At 51.0% G+C, this 22,481-nt stretch overlaps 2 protein-coding genes across 6 annotated transcripts in view; both read left to right on the top strand.

Moving 5' to 3' along the window:
* LOC146187428 (uncharacterized) overlaps positions 1–4,211 on the top strand; it is a 148,514-nt gene extending 144,303 nt beyond the window's left edge. For all 4 annotated transcript variants that reach the window (XM_084607685.1, XM_084607684.1, XM_084607683.1 and 1 more), the window contains one exon: positions 328–4,211. In XM_084607685.1, coding sequence (XP_084463811.1) covers positions 384–1,610 — 1,227 coding nt within the window. In that variant the 5' untranslated portion in view covers positions 328–383 and the 3' untranslated portion in view covers positions 1,611–4,211. The remainder of the gene's footprint in view (positions 1–327) is intronic.
* Positions 1–22,481, top strand: part of LOC146187427 (protein roadkill-like) — a 180,455-nt gene that overhangs the window by 72,753 nt on the left and 85,221 nt on the right. For both annotated transcript variants that reach the window (XM_084607689.1, XM_084607691.1), the window contains exon 2: positions 11,709–11,955. The gene's annotated coding sequence lies outside the window, so the exon portion shown is untranslated. The remainder of the gene's footprint in view (positions 1–11,708; positions 11,956–22,481) is intronic.

The following is a 22,481-nucleotide window of genomic DNA, read 5'->3' as shown; positions in this document are numbered from 1 at the left end:
TAAGAAGTTCGCAGGGGTCAAGTGGATGCAGCTAGCACAGGCACTGAACCGGGTTAAGTGAAGAAATATGGGAGAGGTCTTCGCCCTGCAGTGGGTATGATCAGGCTGATGATGATGATGATGAAATGCTTCTCTTGAATTTAATTGTGCACTGGTATCGTGAAATATATAGAATAGGACTTGGGCTAGCTCGAACCAGATGTGGTTCTGGTTAGAAGTGAACTAAAGACTTTCCTAAAATCTATAGCTCGCTTCTGATGTATCGCGTCTGCTGTAGTTTCAGCATCTTCTAGTACTGAATATTGGTATTTTTCATTTTTATCTCAGGAACCCTGCGGTACATTCCTGGAGAAAGGCCAGCAGCTCTGCGCACACACAGCGATATGCTGCAGGATATGCGGGCTGCCTACGAGCAAGACTTGCCAGTTCATGGGGTTAAAGGGCCGTCGTCACTCAATCAGTTGCAAGGCTTCAATCTTGTGTGGTGCTTGCCACCAGACCTTATGCATTGTGTGCTTGAGGGCGTTACGCAGCAGGTAACTGAGCTATGGCTCAGTGCTGTAGGGAAGGCTTTCCACATTGGGCGGAACTTCCGTGAACTGGAAAGGCGCACTAAGTTATTAAGGCCACCAATATCATTTTGTCGCCTGCCACGGCCAGTCTCGGAACGCAAGAACTGGAAAGCCACTGAATGGCTATTCTGGCTTTTATACTATTCTCTACCATGTTTATCGGGTTTGATTCCTTCAAGATATGTCACCCATTTTTCTCTGCTTTGTCAAGGCATTTTTCTTCTTCTTCAGACTTCTGTAAGCGTTGCTGACCTTCAGGAAGCGGACCAGCTTCTCTCATGCTTTGTAAACAGAATTTGTTCACTGTATGGAGAAAGCAGTGCTACATTTAATGTGCACCAGCTTTTACATCTGGCAAAGAGTGTGGAGATGTTGGGCCCTTTGTGGGGTACATCTACATTCCCATTTGAAAATGGAAATGGTCAACTTCTAAAACTTGTGACAGCTGCACAGGGTGTCCCGCTACAAATAGCAGAGCGCTGTGTAATGAAATCTTGGCTCAAAACTTCAACCAGGCTGGTTGAGCTTTCTTCATCTTTAGCTCAAAGACGGAATCAAATTATCAACTTTCATGTCAGAGAAGTAACTAATCCTCATGTATTGGGAGCCCCTCTGAGGCCTGCTCATTTAGAAGAAGCTGTAGCAGGAATGTTTTTAAGAGAGTATGGAGTGGTGCCAAGCATTACATGTTATGGTAGAGCCGAAGCTAAAGGTTTTCATATTTACAGCACTCGGTATAGTCGGGCACTGAAAACTTGTTCATACTGTTTGAAAATGGTTGATGGAGAGTACTGCATAGTAAATGACATCTGTACATTCATTGTGAATGTCCAAAAAGTTGCTCTGGTGTGCCAGAAATTGGTTATTTCTGAGCCTCCATTCAGAAATATCACTTACATACATAGCAGCAAACTTCCACCTCCAGGTCGCAACATGTCCCTTTACTCGCTTGAAGATGTTGCTTCACAATGCATTTTGCTTGACATTGGAGAGGCGTCATATATCTGTGACATACCAAACAATTATAAGATTGATTGAAGCTAGGCTTGCAGAAACTTCATTCACATCTGATTATCCGCTGTAAAAGGCTTGTTTGTTCTTGAAGTTTCATGTCCTAAAGTGACTCAGAGGTTCTCCTTGAGAGGTATGGAATAATTTTAATAGTGTCCTTTTGCATCATTTTGAAAATGCTCGTGTCTCAGTGCCATATAGCAGCATATAACTATCATATTCATTTAGAGAAGCTGCAGAGCACTCGTTATGAAATTTGAACACTTCCTCAGAACGTCAGCTCGGAAAGTACTAGCGAGTTCTAGACACGTGGACAGCTCTTTCAGGTTTGAGGAAATACTTGAAGTAAACTGTTTTGCTATGTCTTTTGTTATGACATACTATATGTGTGAAGTATTTGAGGAAATGATGCTCTCCACTTAAAGAAGTGCTCATCCTGTTCCCTGTGTACATTCGAGTACTTTTTGGCGCTTCTATGTTTTACTGAAAGGAACTCTATCCCAGGAAAAAATTGATGTATTTCCATCAAATTATGGGAAGTGAACCTGTTAATGTTTATCTCAGGAGTTTTTTATTGAAATTGCTCTCAGTGGACTATACAAATTTAATACAGTCTTAAAAACTGTTGCATTCTTGGATTAAGTTGTGTTTAGATATGTGGTCATTGATGCAGCAGTGCTGACCTTCAGTGAGACATTTGTGTTATGTGTCTGTTTGTTGGTACAGTGATGCAGTGACGCAGCATACATAGCAGCCCCACGGGTTTATATCTGCAGAGCTAAGAAGTCAAATGTTCAGACTGACATGGGGCATACGCTAGCAGCGAGTGTGCCGTGCACTTCTGTTAGACGCAGGCATTGTGGGTAGGAGTCGAATCTGGTTGAAAGACTTGAGTTCTTCCTTTCAACACACCTTATATATAGGCTCTATGACTGTACTGTGCCAAGCACCTCAACATATACAGCCCAAATTAATTCAAAGTTCTTCAAAAGAGCTAACATTATAGCATTATAATGATTGCTGACGTTATAACAGATGAAAGAAATTTTGTGTGCATCAGTATAGGCACCTCACCAAGGCCTTTGTAATGCTACCTGTTCTTACTCTTGTTAGTTTTCTGGCCCAGGTTGGGAGCAACTTTTGCATTTAAAAAAAAAAGTATTTCGTGCTCCTCTGGGTTCAACTTTTTTTTTTTTTTTTTTTTACGCAAGCTTGCCATAAAGCGTATTGCAAAATCTCGTGTAAATTATTTTCCGTAAAGAACCGGAGAAGGCTCCTGCTCCTATTGTCGGTGAGCCATTGCTCAGTCACGTCTTTATCGAAGCAGATGGTTTCATGGAGTAGTAATGGAAATGAATTTCCCCTCTCATACCACATGAATATTACCTCAAGTCATCGCAGTTGACTCAGCAACATAGAAGTCTTTTACAATGATCCTCATTGGCTTTCCTCAGTCATAACCTTCGATGGCAAGCCTTTGCCAAAAACGTCTGGCGTTCTCGTGGTTAAAGTAGCAAATTGGACAAATTCTGACACCTGACTGTACTTTATCCTCTTGTCCACAGATTCCACGTCTCTTGCATAGGGCGTGCATTGTTACCCATCCTTCTAAATGAAGCTAGGACTGTGCTATATTCAGGAAGGTGGCAATTTCAGTGGGTGTTGTTTTCCTTTTCTTGGGCCAAATTGTACACTGCCATCTCGGAAAAAATGTACTAGGTGGATGACATTGGATGTCAATATATACAATGCTGCAGGCCAGATAGATATGAGACTACAAGTGTCTGTAGCAGTAGTGAGTAGTGTTACCTCAGGCACCTGGTACTCTGTTATGCTTATTGCTCATTATTGTTTACCTTTTGTGAAACCAATTACAGCAGGTATACATGTTAATGTGTCTATTGCTATTTTGTATGAAAACTGTTTCAAATGTTTGTGAGCTAATCTCTTGCACACATTTGTACTAATTGTGATTCATATAGATGTATGACTGTCTCTGAAAATCTATTTCATATAAATAAAGTGCACAATTTCTTGTGATGACCATTGTTGTTGGCATATTTTATTAGGAATACTTCACCCTGTTTGACGCCATAGAATCAGAGCATGTTGCATGACTTCTGCAGTATTTTGCATATCATAATGTCCCATTGTAGTCATACAGTGGCATACAATGTTCATTCACAAAGTAATGAATGGTTTGCAGGCACAGTAGTTTGCATGCTAGCACCAAGTCTCAGTTTTTCTGTGAAAGAAGTAGTGCATATACACAGATAGGTTGAAAAGGTGAAACATTAACTTAATGCACATGAGCTTTGAATTGGTTCAATAGTATCAGATATTATGACTTGTGAAGGGTTCTAATATGCCTTATGCATGCTAAAATTGCTATTGTATGTTGTTCTGCCAAGGTTGACTGTATACTTATTGTGAGAGTGAGGGCTGCTTTTCAGACTCTCCCACTGCAACACTGCCAGGGTGTTGTGCTTCGTAACTCTGAGATATGAGCATGCATACCTGCTCAACTGACTAAATAGATGTGGTCGCATGTATGTAGGGGTTAGGCGCTGGTCACCTTCTAGCGCCGGCGTGCCAGCCCTAACAGACAGAGCAGTATGTGGCCCCCAATCCGTCGTGTGAGATGTCACCATTGCAGCGGGTTCGGGACAGGGGGGACAAACACCGAGTTCCATACTTGAACAGGATTTACTGTGCTCAAGTGCACAACAAGACCGAGAACACTCGAATACAACCGCCATAGCGAGCGAACGTCCATTGCTTAATGACTTTGCAAGCACATCTACCCGCCACTACACCAGAAGAGATATCTTCCTGGTATATTACGTACGTGTCATATAAAAAGAGCGCGGTTACACATTTGCGTGCGATGAATATATTGTTCACTAAACCGACTAATTATAACGCAACTCAAATGCATCACCTGCAAGCTTTGCAGCATGTGCATCGATCGATCGCGTATATAAATGGGAGACGATTTTGGAGCGTGAACTGCATGTTGCATTCATTCCGATATATCAAGGTAATTTATGGTCTCGGTTTTCTTCTGTAGGAGCCCATATGGATTGTCTCGCCCGTCCAAGCCGGGACGCGCCCCGGAACATGACCGAGTTGCAATTCATGGCAGCGCATATCCGCGAAATGTTTCAGCGTGCATATGCGTAGAGGCGCGCACCATATCTTGCCAACACCGCTTCCGGGCGACGTGGTACGCGTACGTATAACCATACATATAGTCACGGATCAATCGAGTGCATGCGTGCAACCAGGTCCTCCGCGCCGGGCATATGTTTTAGAGCGCTGCTCTTCCGGCCGTTCCTGGGTTTCGCGTCGCGCATGGCGTCGGCTTCGTAGCCGGCTGCGCTCCCCTTTCATCCCCCAGTTCGAGCCTGCGCGCTTTTTTGGCCACCCACGTATACGTACGTATATACGTATATATTGCGGAGCCCCACGCAGGTCGCCAAGCTTATCTGCAAAGTGCGCAAGCGCTTTATTCGATCATGCGCGATTACGCGCGAAACGCAGCTAGCAGCAGGCGCATGCCAGACTCGGCGCGCGCGTATATATATGTACGTAAATTGCAGCATATTCGATCGCGTTATCATCTAGTCGATCGCGCTGATTGCCAGCTACCAATTATCAAAACTGCGCCTCCCAATCGCGCCACAAAAAGACACATATCGAATTAAAAATCTACGACACATCTACGAAAAAGTCTCACAATACGACAGGTACTGTCGCGAGATGTCGCAAGACAGGCCCGCGACAGATCCCGCGAGGGGCAGGCTCGCCCGCGACAGAAACCGCGACAGGTACCTCTGTCGCAAGACAGCGGCGCGTTGAGGAGTCTGTCGCAAGACAAATCTGCGACAGATACCTCGGTCGCAAGACAGACCCCACGACAGGTGCCTCTCTCGCAAGACACAAACCGACGACACAGTCTCTGCCGTGCGACAAACAACAAGACAGGTGACCTTATCGCAAGACAAAAAAATCTGTCGTGCGACAGTCGTGCGACAAAACCTTCTGTCGTGTTTTTCGATCGGGCTGTGCCGCATCCGCGCAGCATGGTTGGAACTACGTCGTCGTTCTTGGAGACTTCCTGTATGTGTGTTCAATTCGCAATTTCCCCGTCGCGATTCACAAGACGGACAAATTCACTGATTCCATGTGACGTGCCGTGTTTATGCGCTGTAAACTACACCGGGCGGTAAGCTGGGTCGAGCCCCCTTTCCCGCTCCCTTTCTCTTGGGGCTCCTATTTCTTATTACTGCACCCTTTCATTCGTCTCTTCTCTGTAGAGATGTACTCCGTGAAGTAAGACTGGTACGGCATCTTTACTACTCCCCCTTCTCTTAAGAAGAAACAAAAACAAAAGCAAGGCGGATCTTCTTTAGTGATGCATGTTCGCCCCGACTCTGTCGAAAAAGGCCACGAATAGCTTTCCGGAGAGAGCGCTACTCGGCGCCAACTATGGGGCATTGTGCAATTAGGTGTGCTGTCTTTCTCGGCTTCTTTCTCGCTCCTGGAACGGAGTGTAGTATAACTAGCACTTGACCTGGAACCAAGCACACAAAGGCCGCTGATCGACATCTCCACTAATTTCTGCGGTGTCTAGTGCAGCCGCAGTCTCATTGGTGATAGGTATTAATGTGCTTAATGAGCGTGTTGTGAGGCATCCGTTGACGCCGTGTTGTGTGATTGCCGGCGTGCAGTCGAGGCCGCAACTTACGGAGAATGCAATTCGTCGATTGAACTCTCGCATGTCAAGTGTGAGAAATGGAGATGAACCCTGTACCTGCAGTGGGAAATCCCGCCGGTTCGCCGCCGAAACCTGCTCCGCTTTTGTTTTGGCCGCGCATGGAATTAACTGACTGTGCTGCGTGTATATATCGGCATCCGGCACCACCGCACTTTTGTGTAAAGTTCACGACCTCTAACGTGATTTATAGGTTGTGGTTTCTACGTGGGCATAGGCCACCAACCACCGCGGGTTCGAGCGTCGCGCGAGCCGAAGCCCCGATCAGCCGTCACCTCGCGCACACTGAAACACCGCAGCGCGCACTTAACCTCCACCGGGAGGAGGGCACTTCGCTCCAAGGACACAAACCTCCAAGTTCACAAAGGAGACGTTTATTGAAACGCCATCCTCCAGCGGTACACACACACGCACACACATACACATATATACAAACGCACGTGCATAAACATACATAGTCACCGTGTCCCGGGAGCGCGCGAGGAGCAAGGCTCCCGGGACTGCGCGCACGACGTGACACGGAGTGCGCACCGCAAGCACGCAAAGGCGTGCTGTGATCTCTCTCGCGGTAACCAAAGGGTTCCTTTGAGACGGTGTGGGCAACCACCGCAAGGTACGCCTGTCGTGGATCGTTGGATCACGATCGACAGGCTCGAGCTGCGCTTTCAGGTACGACCCGGAGCGGACGAACTCGAGTACACACTAGTCTGCGCGGACGAAGGCCGGCAGACAAGAACAGTAGTGTACGCACCTTGCGATGTCTCGGAGGGGTCTCTCCTGGGTCCCGCTCGGAGGGTCGCGCGAGCGCGGCCGTCGAAGTGGTGCCGTGTTCCCGCCAAAAGGCGCCAATGACAACAGCCACTGGGACGCCAGGGCGGAGCTGTGGCCGAGCGACAGTGACAAGTGGTGCGGACATCTCTCCGCCGCCTCAAGCGGGAGAAAGGGAAGGAGAACAGGGAAGCGGGCGGTGGCCGCGCAATGGGCAGCCGCAGCAAGCCGGAATCCCACAAGGTGTTCTTTGTTTGTCACACGGTTTCCTGTTAACGCTCCGCTTTGTGACATCGCTTTAATTGCACTTCTGCTCCGTGTCTTTTGTTCTCCTGTCGACGAGCGTGCTCCTTGCTGGTGCGGTATCTGTCTACGGGTATCGATTGAATGAGTGAATACCGTGGATAGTGTGACGCGGCTGACTGTGGCCATCGTGCAGAGCTCCTCATATGCGCTGTGTGACCTTGGCCAAACCTTCAACATTTTTAGAGCGCTGCTCTTTGGCGCCCGTTCCTGCGTTTCGCGTTGTCGTCGCCGTCGTCCCTCGTAACCAGCTCCGCAGCCGGAGCAGCGCGCGCTCCTGCCGCCACCGTTTCCCGCTGCGTCTAACAGAGCAATTTCCGCTGCGCCTGATAAACGTAATTTCTCTCATCGCTCCTCCTCCAAAGCTATGCCACCCCTGTGCGGCGGCAATCAGGGCGTTGGATCGGTGGCTGCGGATCTCGATATATGCACCGTCCGAGCCGAAACGCATAGCCTTCGCCATTCGCCACTGCGAACTGCCTGCCTGTAATTGCACACACGTCTTGCTCGAATTCTTTGCCTCAATCTATCGAAGAGTTGAAACAGCTGATGAGCTGCGCTCAAATTTCGCATTAGGAAGTAACGTAATCGTCGGCAATTTTTTTAATACCGACGGTGTACTGCAGGCCACACGTCGTGGCCAGGAGCTAATCCCCCTGGCCTATGATCTTTTGAAGAAGGTTAGACTTGTAGCTGGGCTTGTCAGGTTTGCGATCATCGTCATAGGTGTCAACTCTAAACGCTCGCTCTTCTGCCGCGATCCAAGTTTTGCCGGGGGTATGGTTTAGAGCACAGCTCTTTGGCGCCCGTTCCTGCGGTTCGCGCCATCGGCGTTGTGCCTCGTAACCAGGTTCTGCACTGCGCATGCGCGCACCGCCGCGGAGGGCTGACCGAGTGGAGCAGGAAAGCGTCTCTTGGCATCGCATGCTCCCGGCATAAAAACATTATAGAGGGCACTTTGGACCACTGATCGTAACCCTCCACTACCGCATCTCTATCTCCCTCTGTACTCCCACGTTCCTCCCTTCCTTTACGGCGTGGTACATGTGTCGCGGGGAATTGTGACTGATACTGCGCTTTTTCTATCCTGTAAATCAATTTCAAACGCCGCTGGTTCCTGAACTAAAGCCTCCTAGACATCCGGGCCTGCTTTCGTATGCTGTGCGGTGCGGCGTTCGAGGAAGCGGCAAATAAAAGGCTCCGCAAGGACGTCTGGATCGGACGCCCGGCGGGGTCAGCTTCGTATATGCATGTGTGTGTGTGTGTGAACAACTTTTATTTCCACTTAAATGAAGGCCCCCTACTCCCCGCCCTCGGCACGCAGGCCTAGGGGACGGGGGCCCGTGGGGAGCTAGCGCATTCTCAAACTACGTGGTTGAGGGTCCCTCTCTCCCCACATTGCTTGCATTTACCGTCCTGTCGCTCATCTTTCTGGACGTGATAGGCCCGGGTGGATGCAATTCCCTGTCTGTAGACGCCGCCATGCGATCGCCTCTTTATTGTTCAGACGCTTATCTGGTGGTGGCACCAGTTTTCTGCTTTGTCTATAATTTTCGACTATTTCTGTGCAATTTAATACACGTTCGTCCATGTTCTGGCAATCAGGCGGCTCCACGGTTACCCGGAAGTAGCGATATCGGGCTAACCATGTGCCGCCTCGTTACCAGGAACAGACGCGTGCGCTGGAGTCCATATTAAGCTTTTTCTATTCAGCTGTTTTGCGATCAGGATTCGCGCCGCTTCTGGTGCGATCCTGCCCTTTGCGTAATTTAGATGGCTGATTTGTTGTCACTAATTATGAATTTTGCTTCCGTTCCTACGCAAGCGAGCGCTATCGCAACTTCTTCAGCTGTTTCGGAGTTGCGGCTTCTGATAGTGGCTGCCGATACTGGGGCGCCTCGGCCGTCGACTACCGAGGCTACCGCCGCACCCGACTTCCGACTCGCCGCATCAACGTATGCAACTGCCTTGCTGTCCAGTGAAGCGCTGTTTGACTTCGTCTGCTCTCTTTTGCCTCCTTTCCTAGTTGTATATGCGGTGCATGTGTCGAGGAAGAGGGGAGATGGTTAGCTTATCGGTATATCTGTGGGATGCTCGACTTTTGTTGCATCCCTGTGTGTGTCTGCAGGCCTACCATATTTAAAATGGCTCTTCCTGTTGTTGTCTGGCTTAGCCTTTCGAGTTGCGACACTCTGACTGCTTCTGCTATTTCTTCCCACGTATTGTGTACCCCCATAGCGAGCAGCATCTCTGTGAATATACTCATTGGTAGGCCCAGGGCTCTCGTATATGCATGAATCGCATGGTGACGTCATGACCTGTCATGAAGGTACATCGTGCGCCCCTTGTCGAACACAACCAACATTTCATTGAACGGCCCTGCAGGGGTGGCGCAGTGGTTACGGCGCTCGACTACTGTTCCCAAGGACGCGGGATCGAATCCCGGCCTCGGCGGTCGCTTTTCGGTGGAGGCGAAAAGCAAGGCGCCTGTGTGCTGTGCGATGTCAGTGTACGTTAAAGAACCCCAGGTGGTCGAAATTTCTGGAGTTAAAGCGTCTCTCATAGCCTGAGTCGTTTTGGGACGTTAAACCCCACACACCAAACCATTTCATTGAACGTATTAATTCGTCTACAGGAAAGGCGCAATATCTATCACTCGCGGAATCCCGCTAACATCCTCACGGTAGACAAGGAGAATTGTGAAGAGCGTTTCACGGTCCGGGGTGTGCCGCTGTGGTTAAAGCGCTGGGGATCCAAGAGATGGAGGTTCGATTCCCGGTGGAGACAAGATTTATTCGTTCATTAAGGCGAAATCCTTTAATGGCTCATGCTGTCGTGGACAAAGTGTGTCCCGCTTTGGAGGCGTTCTGATTGGCCGAGGCGAGATGCGTCCCTGCCTTCTGCAATGCCACACTTGAACGTGCGTCAAGGAACGCCACCCGACAGGAGCAATGGTTTCTTTAAACTGATTTCTTTATAGGAAGGGAAAGGCACGGTAACTGTCTCACTTGTTTTCTGTGGACACTAACCGCGCCGTAAGGGAAGGGAGGAAGGTGGGAGTGAAAGTGGAAAGAGAGAAAGAGGAGCCGTAGTGGAGGGCTGCGGAGTAATTTCGACCACCTGGGGATTTTTAACGTGCGCTGACATATCACAGCACACGGACGCCTCTTCGTTTCGCCTCCATCGAAACGTAGCCCCCGAGGTAGGGCTCGAACCCGGCTACTCCGGCACAGTAGTCGGGCGTCTTACCACTGCACCACCCCGGCGGGGCGACAGGAGCAATGCCGTACTGTCCAAACTCACACTTGCCGGAGAAAATGTGATACTGTGCCTTTCCTTTCTTGTGAACCAATTATGATTATATGTAGCACTGGAACAAATGCCGAAAACAGGCTAACGATGGGAGGCAAATTATAGGATAGGAAGGGTACGCTTTCAGAGACCCTCTAATTTTAAGGCGAAAACCTTTAATGGCTCATACAGATCGAATCCCGGCCTCGGCGGCCGCTTTTCGTTGGAGGCGAAAAGCAAGGCGCCCGTGTGCTGTGCGATGTCAGTGCACGTTGAAGAACCCCAGGTGGTTGAAATTTCCGAAGTCCTCCACTGCGGCGTCTCTCATAGCCTGAGTCGCTTTGGGACGTTAAACCCCACAAACCAAACCAGACCCAATGGCTCATTCTGTCGTGGGCAAAGTGTGTCCCGCTTTTGCGGCGGCTGTCGCTTGGCGTTCCTTGGCGCGCGTTCAAGTCTGGGATTGCAGATGGCAGGAATGCCTTTAGTCGGAATACTTTAGTCGCTAACGTCCCTCGTAATTTTTTTTTAACTGTCGTTCTCGAAAGTGTGGCACCTCTGCGACAACCTGTTGTCGACGACGATGAGGCATTAAAGGCTTTCGCCTTAAAAGTGGATTCTGCCTAGAACGCCGGTGAGCTTTGATGCGTTCACGGGAACACTGGTTGTGTTCGATGCAACGCTCGGTAACCCGCACTGGCCGAGACGAAACGCATACAGTTACTCCGCCTAGTGCCACCGCGCCTTTCCTGATGTAGCGCAGGCCACATATGCCTTTAGCTCAAGAACTGTTAGTGGTGTGTTTCTTGAAGGAATATGAGTAAATAATAAAATAGTTGTCTGTTGCTCGAATTCTTTGCCTCAATCTCTCGAAAACCTGAAAAAGCTGATTAGCTGCGGTCAAATTTCGCATTCGGAAGTAATGGTCGGCATGTTTTGTTTCTTTGCTGGGTTTTGTTTTGACCGCAGTGGGTGTTTGTCCGCAGGCTCTGCTGCCGTGACAATGAGGCCCGCGCGCCGGTGGCCACTACTACACCAACTGAGTTATCAGCGCGCCCAGTGCTGAGGTGCGCTTGCCGCTGCGTCCGCTGCCGGCGTCGCCGTCCGGCATCACGGCTGCTCCCTGCAGGCAGCTGCCGGCTGCAGGCACGGACGCAGGAGCAGCGGGCCGACCCTCGTCGGGGCGCCTGGCCGCCGCTGCTGCCGCCGCGGCCGCCGCTGCCGCCGCCGCCGGTAAGACCCTTCTTTCTCAGGAGACGTCGCGGGCCATTGCCACAAGGTGCATTCTTATCGCAAGCCAGATGCTTTGGTTCTAGAAATCGTACGTCGACACCTTTCTGCGGGTATGAGGTGCTGAACGCTCGCACCTGGCTCAATGCATAGTGGTCGCCACTTCTGACACCTTTTTGTGCTGCAGTCAAAGCCCAAGGTTCTTCTGGTGTGGATGACCCAAACATTGCACACTGTTGTACCGCTGCAAATTCCGAGAGCACTGTGGAATCTACATTGCAGAAATGCGAAAACCTAAGCGTTGCTGGTGCTCACGGTGCATCACGTTTGCTCTCATCATCATTATGAACTAAATGCACCGTCATTATCAGTGCTGATGTCATCATTGTCATTATCACTCATTGCAGCGTCATTGTCATCGCTACTATTATGCTCACGGTAGGCAAGGAGAATTATGACGTGCGCCTCACGATCCCGGGCTTGGCGCAAATAATGCTCTCGGCTGATGATCCAAGGGATTAAGGTGCGATTCGCAGTGGAGACAGGATTTATTTATTTTTAACTATCTTCAGGGTAGACTAGGTTGGTTGGTTGGTTGGTTCATAGGAAGGGAAAGGCGCAGTATCTGTCTCACTTGCTCTGTGGACACCTGAACCGCGCCGTAAGGGAAGGGATGAAGGTGGGAGTGAAAGTGGATAGAGAGAAAGGGGGGCCGTAGTGGAGGGCTACGGAGTAATTTCGATCACCTGGGGATCTTTAACGTGCGCTGACATCGCACAGCACACGGACGCCACTTCGTTTCGCCTCCATCGAAACGCAGCCGCCGAGGCAGAAATATGCGATTTTCGGTTGATGACGTCATTTGATTGACAGCTATAGTGGGAGAGGACGCCGGTCGTCTTGAGTATGAGGCATTAAAGGCTTTCGCGTTAAAAAAAGTCAAACATCGTATCTTCCCATGTTTTTTAGCGAGAGCTACATTACCTGCCGTCTTGCGGTTTCGCTGTGGCTCTCGCTTCGCCAGTTCTGCGCATGCGCGAGGTGCCGAGTGACGTCAGAGCTACGCAGCTGCCGGCACGGCGCTGCGACCGCGGAGCAGACGCCGCTCGCCTCCGACCAAGCAGTTTCGCGGTCTACTGCGCATGCTCGCGTCACCAAGGGATCTCGCGTGCGTAACGGGGAGGGGTCGCGGCTTCGTATAAAGCGGTGGGGATGATACGGCGGCGTAACCACTCTAATGGAAAACAAGGAGAGCGGGGCCGACGCTGCGCGGCGTAGAAGACGGGAGAAACTCGATTCGTCGGACCCCGAGGGTGCGGCCTGGCAATTAGCCGTCGAGGCATCAAATGACCTGTGGTGTAGCTGCCTAGGGACAGGGGAGGCCTTGGAATCTCCGACCTGGGCATCGTAGCCTCGGCCTTGCACGTCAGGTGAACCCAAGTGACACTGAGCTCGGACATGCCTTTAACTCGAAGTCTGACTCCGTTTTTTTTTCTGAGTACTCGACTCCGCCTCTTTGCCCAGAGCACGTATTCTCATTGCGTGCCAAGGAGGCGGACATTGATGTGGTTTCGGTTCCCCTCAAGAAATTAGTTAGGCTTCTCACTCCACTTCACCTCCGCCAGTATGATCTTGTGAATGTTAGGCCCAGCTGGCGCTACATCACGGCGCACTTTTTGGAAGCAAGCAGAGCGTCCTTTATGGACAGTAATATAAGTGCGGAACAAAGACGAGACAAAGAGAAGTAGTGGACAACGACGGCGCAGAAGATCTGCGCCGTCGTTCTGCGCCGTCGTTGTCCACTACTTCTCTTTCTCACGTCTTTATTGCGCACTTATATTACTGTCCGTCATGGTTCACCAACTCGCCCAATCAGCCGGTCTTCTACATCCTTTAAGTACCGCTTCGCAAGAGGACACCTCCCCACTAAGGTTCCTGCGTTTACACGGGCCAGCTTACGACCAACTTGTCCTGTTTGTGGCGGTGGTGATGACACTGTGCACATGTTCTCGCAGTGTCTTCTTCCTGAAGCGCTTCTCTGTCGTGTAGCTGACCTCTTCAGCTTCCGGGTGTACCGTACCAGACTGTGCGATACCTGAATCCGTTACCAGGCGCAGCCGTTAACCAGTTGGTCCTCCTGCTCGTGGAGTGCGTACCACGTGTATGGATGGCTCGCACGCTGCGCGGCCGCATACAGCAGCAGGGTTCCGGATCTCCATAATGTAACTGTAAAGGTACGGAAGGAGGTCTGGTTCCACTTGCTGCGGGAACATGGCATCCTTGGTGAGCGGAGGTTCTCGGAGATTTGGTGTCGGCCGCCGTTCTCTCAGTTAGGGGTAAAACACGATCTGTGTCGCTATGATTTCATTGCAGGGAACGGTAAAACACGATCTGTGTCGCTATGATTTCATTGCAGGGAACGGTCGTCCTTGATTACACCTGTCGGGTGGTCATGAAGGACCACCTCGTTGGCTTAAAGCCATGATGGCGTTGCAGGCCGTCGTCGCGTAAGATGCTACCCACTCCTGTGGGGGCATCGCGCGGTGGCCCCCTTGTGTGGGTAGGGCCCTCACCTCGAACACAAACGCTCCCCCCAAACCCCACTTGGCCATGGGGGGTAGCCTGCCGGAGGTGTGGACGGATGGTGATGGGCCGATGAGTTATGTGAGACTCTGGGGCACGATACTTTCGGGTGTCAATCCTCTTTCCATTTGACAACGGCAGGAAGAACGACCGGCGCAAGGTCAAGAGAGATATGCTGAGACGCCAGAGAGAAGAGTGCATCGCCATGCGCAGACGCCAGGATGCGGAGCGGAAACAGCAACGTGCCCTGTCCCGATTGGAAAACCGGAGCGAAGACGTCCGAAGAAGAGGCCGTGAAGGGCCGTCGCATGACTGACGATGTGATCAAGTTGACTTTTAACCCACGAACAACCCATTTGGCTTTGCGTGTGGAGTGTGTGAACGACTGTGGCAAAAAAGGACTTGACGTCGGTGAGTAGTGACATGCATGAAACGCTTGGTTTGGCTCTACCCGAGTGGCGTGAGGACGGAGCTGTGGCGGGCGTTTGTGCGACGTGTAGGAAGTTCCTGCTGAAACAGATAATATCGCTACTGTCGACATGGACTTGGCCAATAATCCCCAGGACGCAGACCACGCAATGGGGCTCAACCATCGATTTGGCATACCAAACACTAACCGTGTGGTTTCTACGTGGGCATAGGCCACCAACCACCGGGTTCGAGCGTCGCGCGAGCCGAAGCCCCGATAAGCCGTCACCGCGCGCACACTGAAACACCGCAGGGTGCACTCAACCTCCACAGGGAGGAGAGCACTTCGCTGCAAGGACACAAGCCTCCAAGTTCACAAAGGAGACGTTTATTGAAACGCCATCCTCCAGCGGTGCACACGCACACACATATACAAATATACAAACGCACATACACACACACATACTGTCACCGTGTCCCTGGAGCGCGCGAGGAGCAAGGCTCCCCTGCGTGCACGAAGTGACACGGAGTGCGCGCCGCAAGCACGCAAGGGCGTGCCGTGATCTCTCTCTCGCAGTGACCAAAGGGTTCCTTTGAGAGAGAGTGGGCAACCACCGCAACGTACGCCTGTCGCGGATCGTTGGATCACGATCGACAGGCTCGAGCTGCGCTCTCAGGTACGACACGGAGCGGACGAATTCGAGTACACACTGGTTTGCGCGGACAAAGGCCGGCAGACAAGAACAGTAGCGTACGCACCTTGCGATGTCTCGGAGGGGTCTCTCTCTGAGCTCCACTCGGAGGGTCGCGCGAGCGCGGCCGTCGAAGCGGTGCCGTGTTCCCGCCAAAAGGCGCCAATGACAACAGCCACTGGGACGCCAGGGCGGGAGAAAGGGAACGAGGAGAACAACATGGCACGGGTGGCGGCCGCTCAAAGGGCAGCCGCGGTAAGCCCGAATCCCACAACCGACAAGCAAGAGTACTCTGTCGGAACCATCGAGAGGGCCGCGTGTTACTTTACGGATCAGCGTGCCATCTTTCTAGCGGTCAATAAAGTTGAATAATGTGCCGACTTCACCACATGTCTCGTTTTCAATGTCGAACATGCAGCAATGACGACAAGCAAAACAACCAGACGAAGCCAGGGTCTGTATTTTCGAGTTTGCGTCGTTATCGAAAGTGTCTCTATCTCACGTGACCTCGAGTCCTCTGATTGGTGGAAACGCCGGAACACGATGTTGCCACCTCATCCGGTTCTGTAGTGGCAACACCCGGTTCCGGCGTTTAGACCAGTCAGATGACTCGAGGTCACGTGAGATAGCGACACTTTCGATAAGGACGCAAACTCGGAATACGGGCCCAGGAATACCGTAGCTGTCGCTACGTATAGACAAGCGTCAGCCCGTGACGTCAGCGGAGATGCGGTGGCGCTGGCGACAGCAGTGACTTTCGTGGTGTAGGCAAAAGCGCGGGCCGTCTGCATTGGATGCGCGGCGATTGCTGTGTTTTCGGGAATAATTCCCAATATTTCTACGAGCTGTGGTGCGGTTGATTGCGCCACGAGGCACAAAAAGCAAAATGGCGCTTGTTTTAACATGTTTCTTGCGGTAGAATAAAGATGAGAGCGAAGGGCAGCGGCATTGAGCGCGACAAGTAGACTCTTCGGTGACGGATTACCTTCGCGGCTAACATGCGTTGCAGTTCTTCACCGAAACTAGATCAGTTCGTTTGCAACCCTTAATTATCATGATTGCTTTTCGGCGGTACGACGAATAGCTCAAGAACAAACGCCTGCAGCTCGTGCCCATTTTGATATACTATAAGTTGTAAGAAGTTCAGACGCGATATATTCCGTGTGCGTATGATCCCGCAGGGAAGCTGCACTGTGAGTTCTATTCACTTGCAGTGCTGCCCGTGCATATGTTCACACAGAAAGGACACAAACGCTGCTGTGAAGGCAATTGCAATTACTTTGAGCGCGGTCACTCCAGTGCGATATTGCTGGCTATAACAGGCCCGGACCTGTAAAGTATAGCTTTTCTCTGTTTGTACCGGTTCTATAGTACACATTGTTATGATCCGGGCAGTCCCGCAGCATTATTTCTCATTTCGAAATTTTATTTTTGGAGGTCATTATAAGATCCTGACGAACGAATTAAATATCCACGTACAATCTAGCTCTGATCGAGCAGGATATTTAAGTATATATGGTACATGGAGTTCAATGTCCCAAAGAGGAATCGACTTTCAGGGGTGCAAAATAAGCAGAATAAGATGCATGATGCGCATTTGAATAAAAAATTTCCAAGTATATTAAAAAAAGCGCAGCAGATCACGCAAATTTCGCTGCAAGCGATCGTGGAGAACGTTTCATCTGCACTCATGCGTCTCGAGAACAAAATGAGAGCTTTCGTATTGACCTTCATGTACATATTAATCTGTGAATGACCTTGCTACACCTGTAAGATGAGATAGACGTCAACGTATCTTTTTTTATCGGGCATGCAGGCGAAAACAAGTTGGCAGTGCACTTTGCCAACATGTTAAACAGATCTAAAAGATTGAGTTCTTCTTATTAGATACGAAATTCTATGACTTAAGTTGCCGGTAAAGTGAGCTAGAAATGTGATTGCCGATAATATTGTTCTTTAGAGTGAGTGCTTGAAGCAACAGAAAGGCAGTCAATAGATTCGTCATATGAAAAACACACTTCCAGTCATTCATATTGTCGTCCTCCTTGCATGCGCTAGGAATAGGCCTGGGAGTTGAACAGGGTTGACTATTAGTCTTTCTTATACATTGCGCTTTCTCGTTTTTATTTATCTTAATCACTCACGGCCGTCGCCTACGTACCGCAGCCGAGCGCTGTTGAGGCCACGGAGGAGGAAGCCAATGTAGCGCTCTTCGCCAAGTAATTCTAGCTGTAATGGGCTGATAATGTGCGGAAATACTCTCTAGGCATAAACCAAGCTATTTCTACGCAATAGCGAAGCTTACGTTTTATTATATTCGCACGCGCGAACTGGTTTCGAAGGCAGCATCGCTTTGCGCAGTGTAGGCACGCTGCGCTTTTGCCTACACCCCATGTCGCTGCCGATCGCAGCGCCACCTTTGTTTACAAACATGACGCTTGTCTATAACCTGGCATAGCTGAGCTATAAGCCAGTGCCAATTATTTTTTCTAAGCTCATAAAAATGAAATCACGTGCGTGAGATCTGTCAACGCCTCATATTAGGAGGCATTGGATCTGTGCACGAGATTCCACGAGATGTGTTCTCCTTGTCTAGTGGTCCTGCCATCTGAAATCCCACACAATTGAACGCGCGTCATGCAAGGAACGCCACGCGACAGGAGCGATGGTGTACCGTCCAAAACCACTTTCCGAAGAAAGTGTGACAGATACGATGAGAGACAAATGATAGAAGAGGAAGGGTAGGCTTTCGCCATTCTCTTTGTCATTGCTGTACATTTTTTACTCTTATGCATCCCCAATCCCCTCTGTGCCCTCGAGCCCTGAGGGTAAAATAAATAAGAGGCATCTAAGAGACCTTCTAATTGTTTTTTCTTTTTTGCTTCATGCTATAGTGGTATACTAGCAGAGAACTCAGCAGCGGCGTACTCCCGTGACGTCCCGTTAAAGAATGACCTGGAGCCAATAGCATCAGTCGTTTGTCGTAGCATTTGAGTTGACTCTTTAGGTTGCACATCGCACATGGCTTGCTGAATCATCCGTGAAATAGTGGTGTCATGACAATCGGTCGACGCCATTGGCTGGAAAGCCTCCTTTGAGGTGCATTTGCCACTGCGTTCTTGGGTTACATCTGGCGTTAGCATTTTTCTCTCCCACATTAGGGTCTTTCGGGGTAATCGGGCATTGAGCAGTGCTTCGCTGCAGGGATCATATGTGACCTCTAGGAAGTTGCCGTATCACTTTCTGTAGGCGGCTCACGGATATCTGTTGCGCGCGATGGACACTTCTGCAGTGTCGCTCCTTGGGAGCAATGTCGCACGTCTATCCTTAGCTGCGGCCGCCGCCAAGTTCATGCGACAGCCGCTAACGGCCTTGGGTCGCTCATCAGCCGGCTGTACTTGGGCCTCAGCGGCCGAACGTCGGGGGCATCCCTCTTTCGTGGAACTGTGGCTCTATCTGTTGGCTCTGGAAAGTTTTATTTTTTTCACTGTAATGGTGGCACACAACAGCGCGGGCTCCGGCAGGTATGAACGACCTGTCCGCCTCGCCATTGGCAACGGCCCTGCGTAAATATTACGAATAGTACGCGCTTCCTTCGCAGATAAAGCTCGCCTTGCCGCAAACGGGCCCCTCTGGGCGGAAACTCCGATAGGCATCTGGATCCAGCGTTGTTTCAGACAGGCTGCGTCGTCGCCTTCCCCCCAGACGGCGTCGCGAGGACTGTACGTGAGCAGCAAAGACGATGAATGCCCTCAGCCTTGCGAGTGCGTGCGGAGTGATTATCGAATCCGATGTAAAAGAGCGTGTCTGGGAGGCAATCGCGCGTCACCCTCTCCCCTGATTTGCTTAGATCTACATCACTCTTGAACGCGACCTTACAGTTCGCGTCGTTCGCGCTTTCATGACCGTCGCATGTATGCGCGTCTCATTGAGCATCTGGCGAGGCCGTCATGTCGCGCGTGACGCCGAATGAAGGAGCGGTGGTGACGTTCTTCGCGCTAGCTCCCCCCTCCTCCCGAACGGTGCCGACCGGTTCACCGTTGCCGCACCGAGCGGCGCCCACTTGGCCGGGGACCCTGCTGCGCCGCCCGGCGGGATTTACTGCGCGCGCCGCAGCGGCGGCATCTCGCAATCAGTCGGCAGCGGTTGGGTTAGCGCATTTTGGCCTGGTTCACATTTCAGCCGCGCCGGGCTCCTTCGATCAAACCAGCGGCGGCCCACCGGCCGCGTTTCTCGAAGGAAAGGAAAATAAGAAGAAAAAAAAAAAACGGGCTCAAGGTTGTGTCGCTGCAGCCGTGTTTGGCGCCGTCCTGTGTGCGCATGCATGCGCAGAGCGGCCGCGTATCGGCCGCGTCGAGTTGTCCCTTGCCAATTCGAGAGCTGGCAAGCAGTGTTGGCTCCTAAATGATCTGTCCTTATCGCCTAATAGTTGCGCAGCCTTCCTTTGACGGGAGAATGCCGACCAACCGTATATTCCTCTTAACTGGCATCTCTGTACGAGCGCATGGATGCCTGGATGGATGCACTGAACATCATTGCTGGAGCGTTAGTACACTATGGCTAATTCCAGTCTGCGGTTCGTAGCGCTCTCGGAATCCGCGAAAGAGCCTCGCCGCGGTGGTGTATAGTGGCAAGACGCCAGACTACTGTGCCGGAGTACCTGGGCTCGATCCCTGCCGCAGGCAGCTGCGTTTCGATGGAGGCGAAACGAAGTGGCGTCCGTGTACTGTGCGATGTCAGTGCACGTTAAAGATCTCCAGGTGGTCAAAATTACTCCGGAGCCCTCCTCTACGGCACGGCACCCCTTTCACTCATTTCGCTTGAACTCCCGCCTTCCTCCCTTCCCTTACGGTGCGGTTCCTGGGTCCACAGAACAATTGTGACAGATATCGCGCCTTCCCTTTGTTGTTGTTGTGGCTGTAGAAAGAAGGAAAAGAAAATGCATAGGCCGGCTCTATAGCTGAGCCATCTCTGCTGCTTCGTGTGGACAGGAGAGAGAAAGCAGAGAAGAAAGAAAAAGGAGAGGGAGAGAAAGGCGCGCCGCAACAGCCGTCGTCCACTACCTAAGCGGTGGCGGGTGCGATGACGGCCTACAACAGATAAAACTTCGGTGGCAGGCTAGCCCCGCCGCAAGCGGCGTTGACCTACCTATAACAGCCCCCCAACCTTCTCCCCCTCCTTTTGCTGTGAACCAATTAATATAACCAATTATTATTATTAGCACGCGGTTTATAAGGAAGCCCAGGGACCGTACCGTCGTGGCGCGGTCGGGGTTCTAGATCTGGATCCAGCCCCGCCACGGGTGTGCAGTGGTTAATGCTCTGAACTGCTGCGCGCAAGGATGCGGGATTGAATTTGAATCCCGAACGCGGCAGCCGCTTTTCGATGGAGGTGAAAAATCAAGGCCCCCAGTGCTGTCCGATGTCAGTGCTCGTCAAAGAACCCCAGATGGTCTGAATTTCCGCAGGCCTCCACTACGGCGTCACTGATAACTGCAGTCGCTTTGCGACGGGAAATCCCATAAAGCAAACTAAATCAAGTTAAAAAAAGCAAACCAAATCACCCGGTGAATTAGGATCCCCGCTTTCGCGTAGTAATTAATACGGTTACCTATAAGCAGTTACAAATACGCATGTCCCTTTGTCTCCTCTAGGCCTCGTGTCGTTGCTCTACGCGAACGGCTGAAAAGTGATCTTAAGCCTGTTTCGCATGCAAGCGAAAACGCTAGCGATTTCTGCCGCGGCGGCGCAAAAACCTGCTTGGAGCGGCGGGGGCAGCTTCTGCGGCGAGGTTCGGGAAAGTTGGAATCCCATCGCCGCGAACGAGCGGCAGCACCGCTTGTCAACCAATGAGACGGCTGCGCGTTGCCACGTGACCAGTGCGAAACTTGCGCGGGAAACCCTGGAAATGAGGCTGTGTTTATTTCCTTGCGTGCTGCTGGTGGTGCTGGAAAGAATGTATATAAACAATAAAAAGTAATCATGATCTAATTCTTAAAACGCAAGATTTGCATTTATTTATACAAATGTTCAGAAAAAGTGACGAAATCATATTTAAAACTGAGCTTGTTCGTTCTTGCAAGCCACCGAAACCGACTGCGAGCCTGCGTTATGAAATAAAACAGCGCAAGGAACGGGACGAAACACGAAGGAAGGGAGACAAAGACACAGCGCCTGTGTCTTTGTCTCCCTTCCTTCGTGTTTTGTCCCGTTCCTTGCGCTGTTTTATTTCATTATGCAGTACGAACTAGCCCGGCATCTTGCACTTCTGAGCGTGCGTTGTTTACTAGCAACGTTGGTTTTCGCAGCGATGAAAATCGCGCTGACGCGACGCGTGTGAAACGAAGCCTCGCGAAAAGCTTCGCAGCGCCGCGCCGCGGTTCGCTCAGTTCGCTTAATCGCTTGCATGTGAACCGCGCTTTAGTATTGCTTTCGCAATGAAAAACGGGCGAGGCAGCGCGCGCCGCTGCATTCAGTCCCGCCGTGGCGAGGGAAAAGCGCGCCCATCCTTCACCCGTCAGGCAGCGAGACGGACGTCAGCCTTGCGGCTCGTAGGGAACGGGGAAGCGGTTTCCCGACGGGGAGGAGGAGAGAGCTTTGATTTGTATTTTTGCCGCTTTACTACGCGCGTATCGTTGTAGCATTTTGCACAGACTATCTCCGGCACCTGATCGAAACACTGGGCTCCTTTGCTTAAAAGGCCATCTCTGGACAGTGGCCCTTTAAGTATAGTTCGAAAATGTCCTTCCACCGCCTTCACACTATTTGCTAAGCCGACTTCCAACTCCGCAGCGCCCCGACAAATTTGATTGGTTTGTTTTATGGAATTTAACGCTCCAAAGCGACT

The sequence above is a fragment of the Amblyomma maculatum genome, chromosome 6, assembly GCF_055883805.1.
Source record: "Amblyomma maculatum isolate TAMU_Amacu chromosome 6, ASM5588380v1, whole genome shotgun sequence".
NCBI lineage: Eukaryota > Metazoa > Arthropoda > Arachnida > Ixodida > Ixodidae > Amblyomma > Amblyomma maculatum.
The sequence above is the reverse complement of the archived record's forward strand: the minus strand, read 5'-3'. Positions and strand labels throughout refer to the sequence as shown.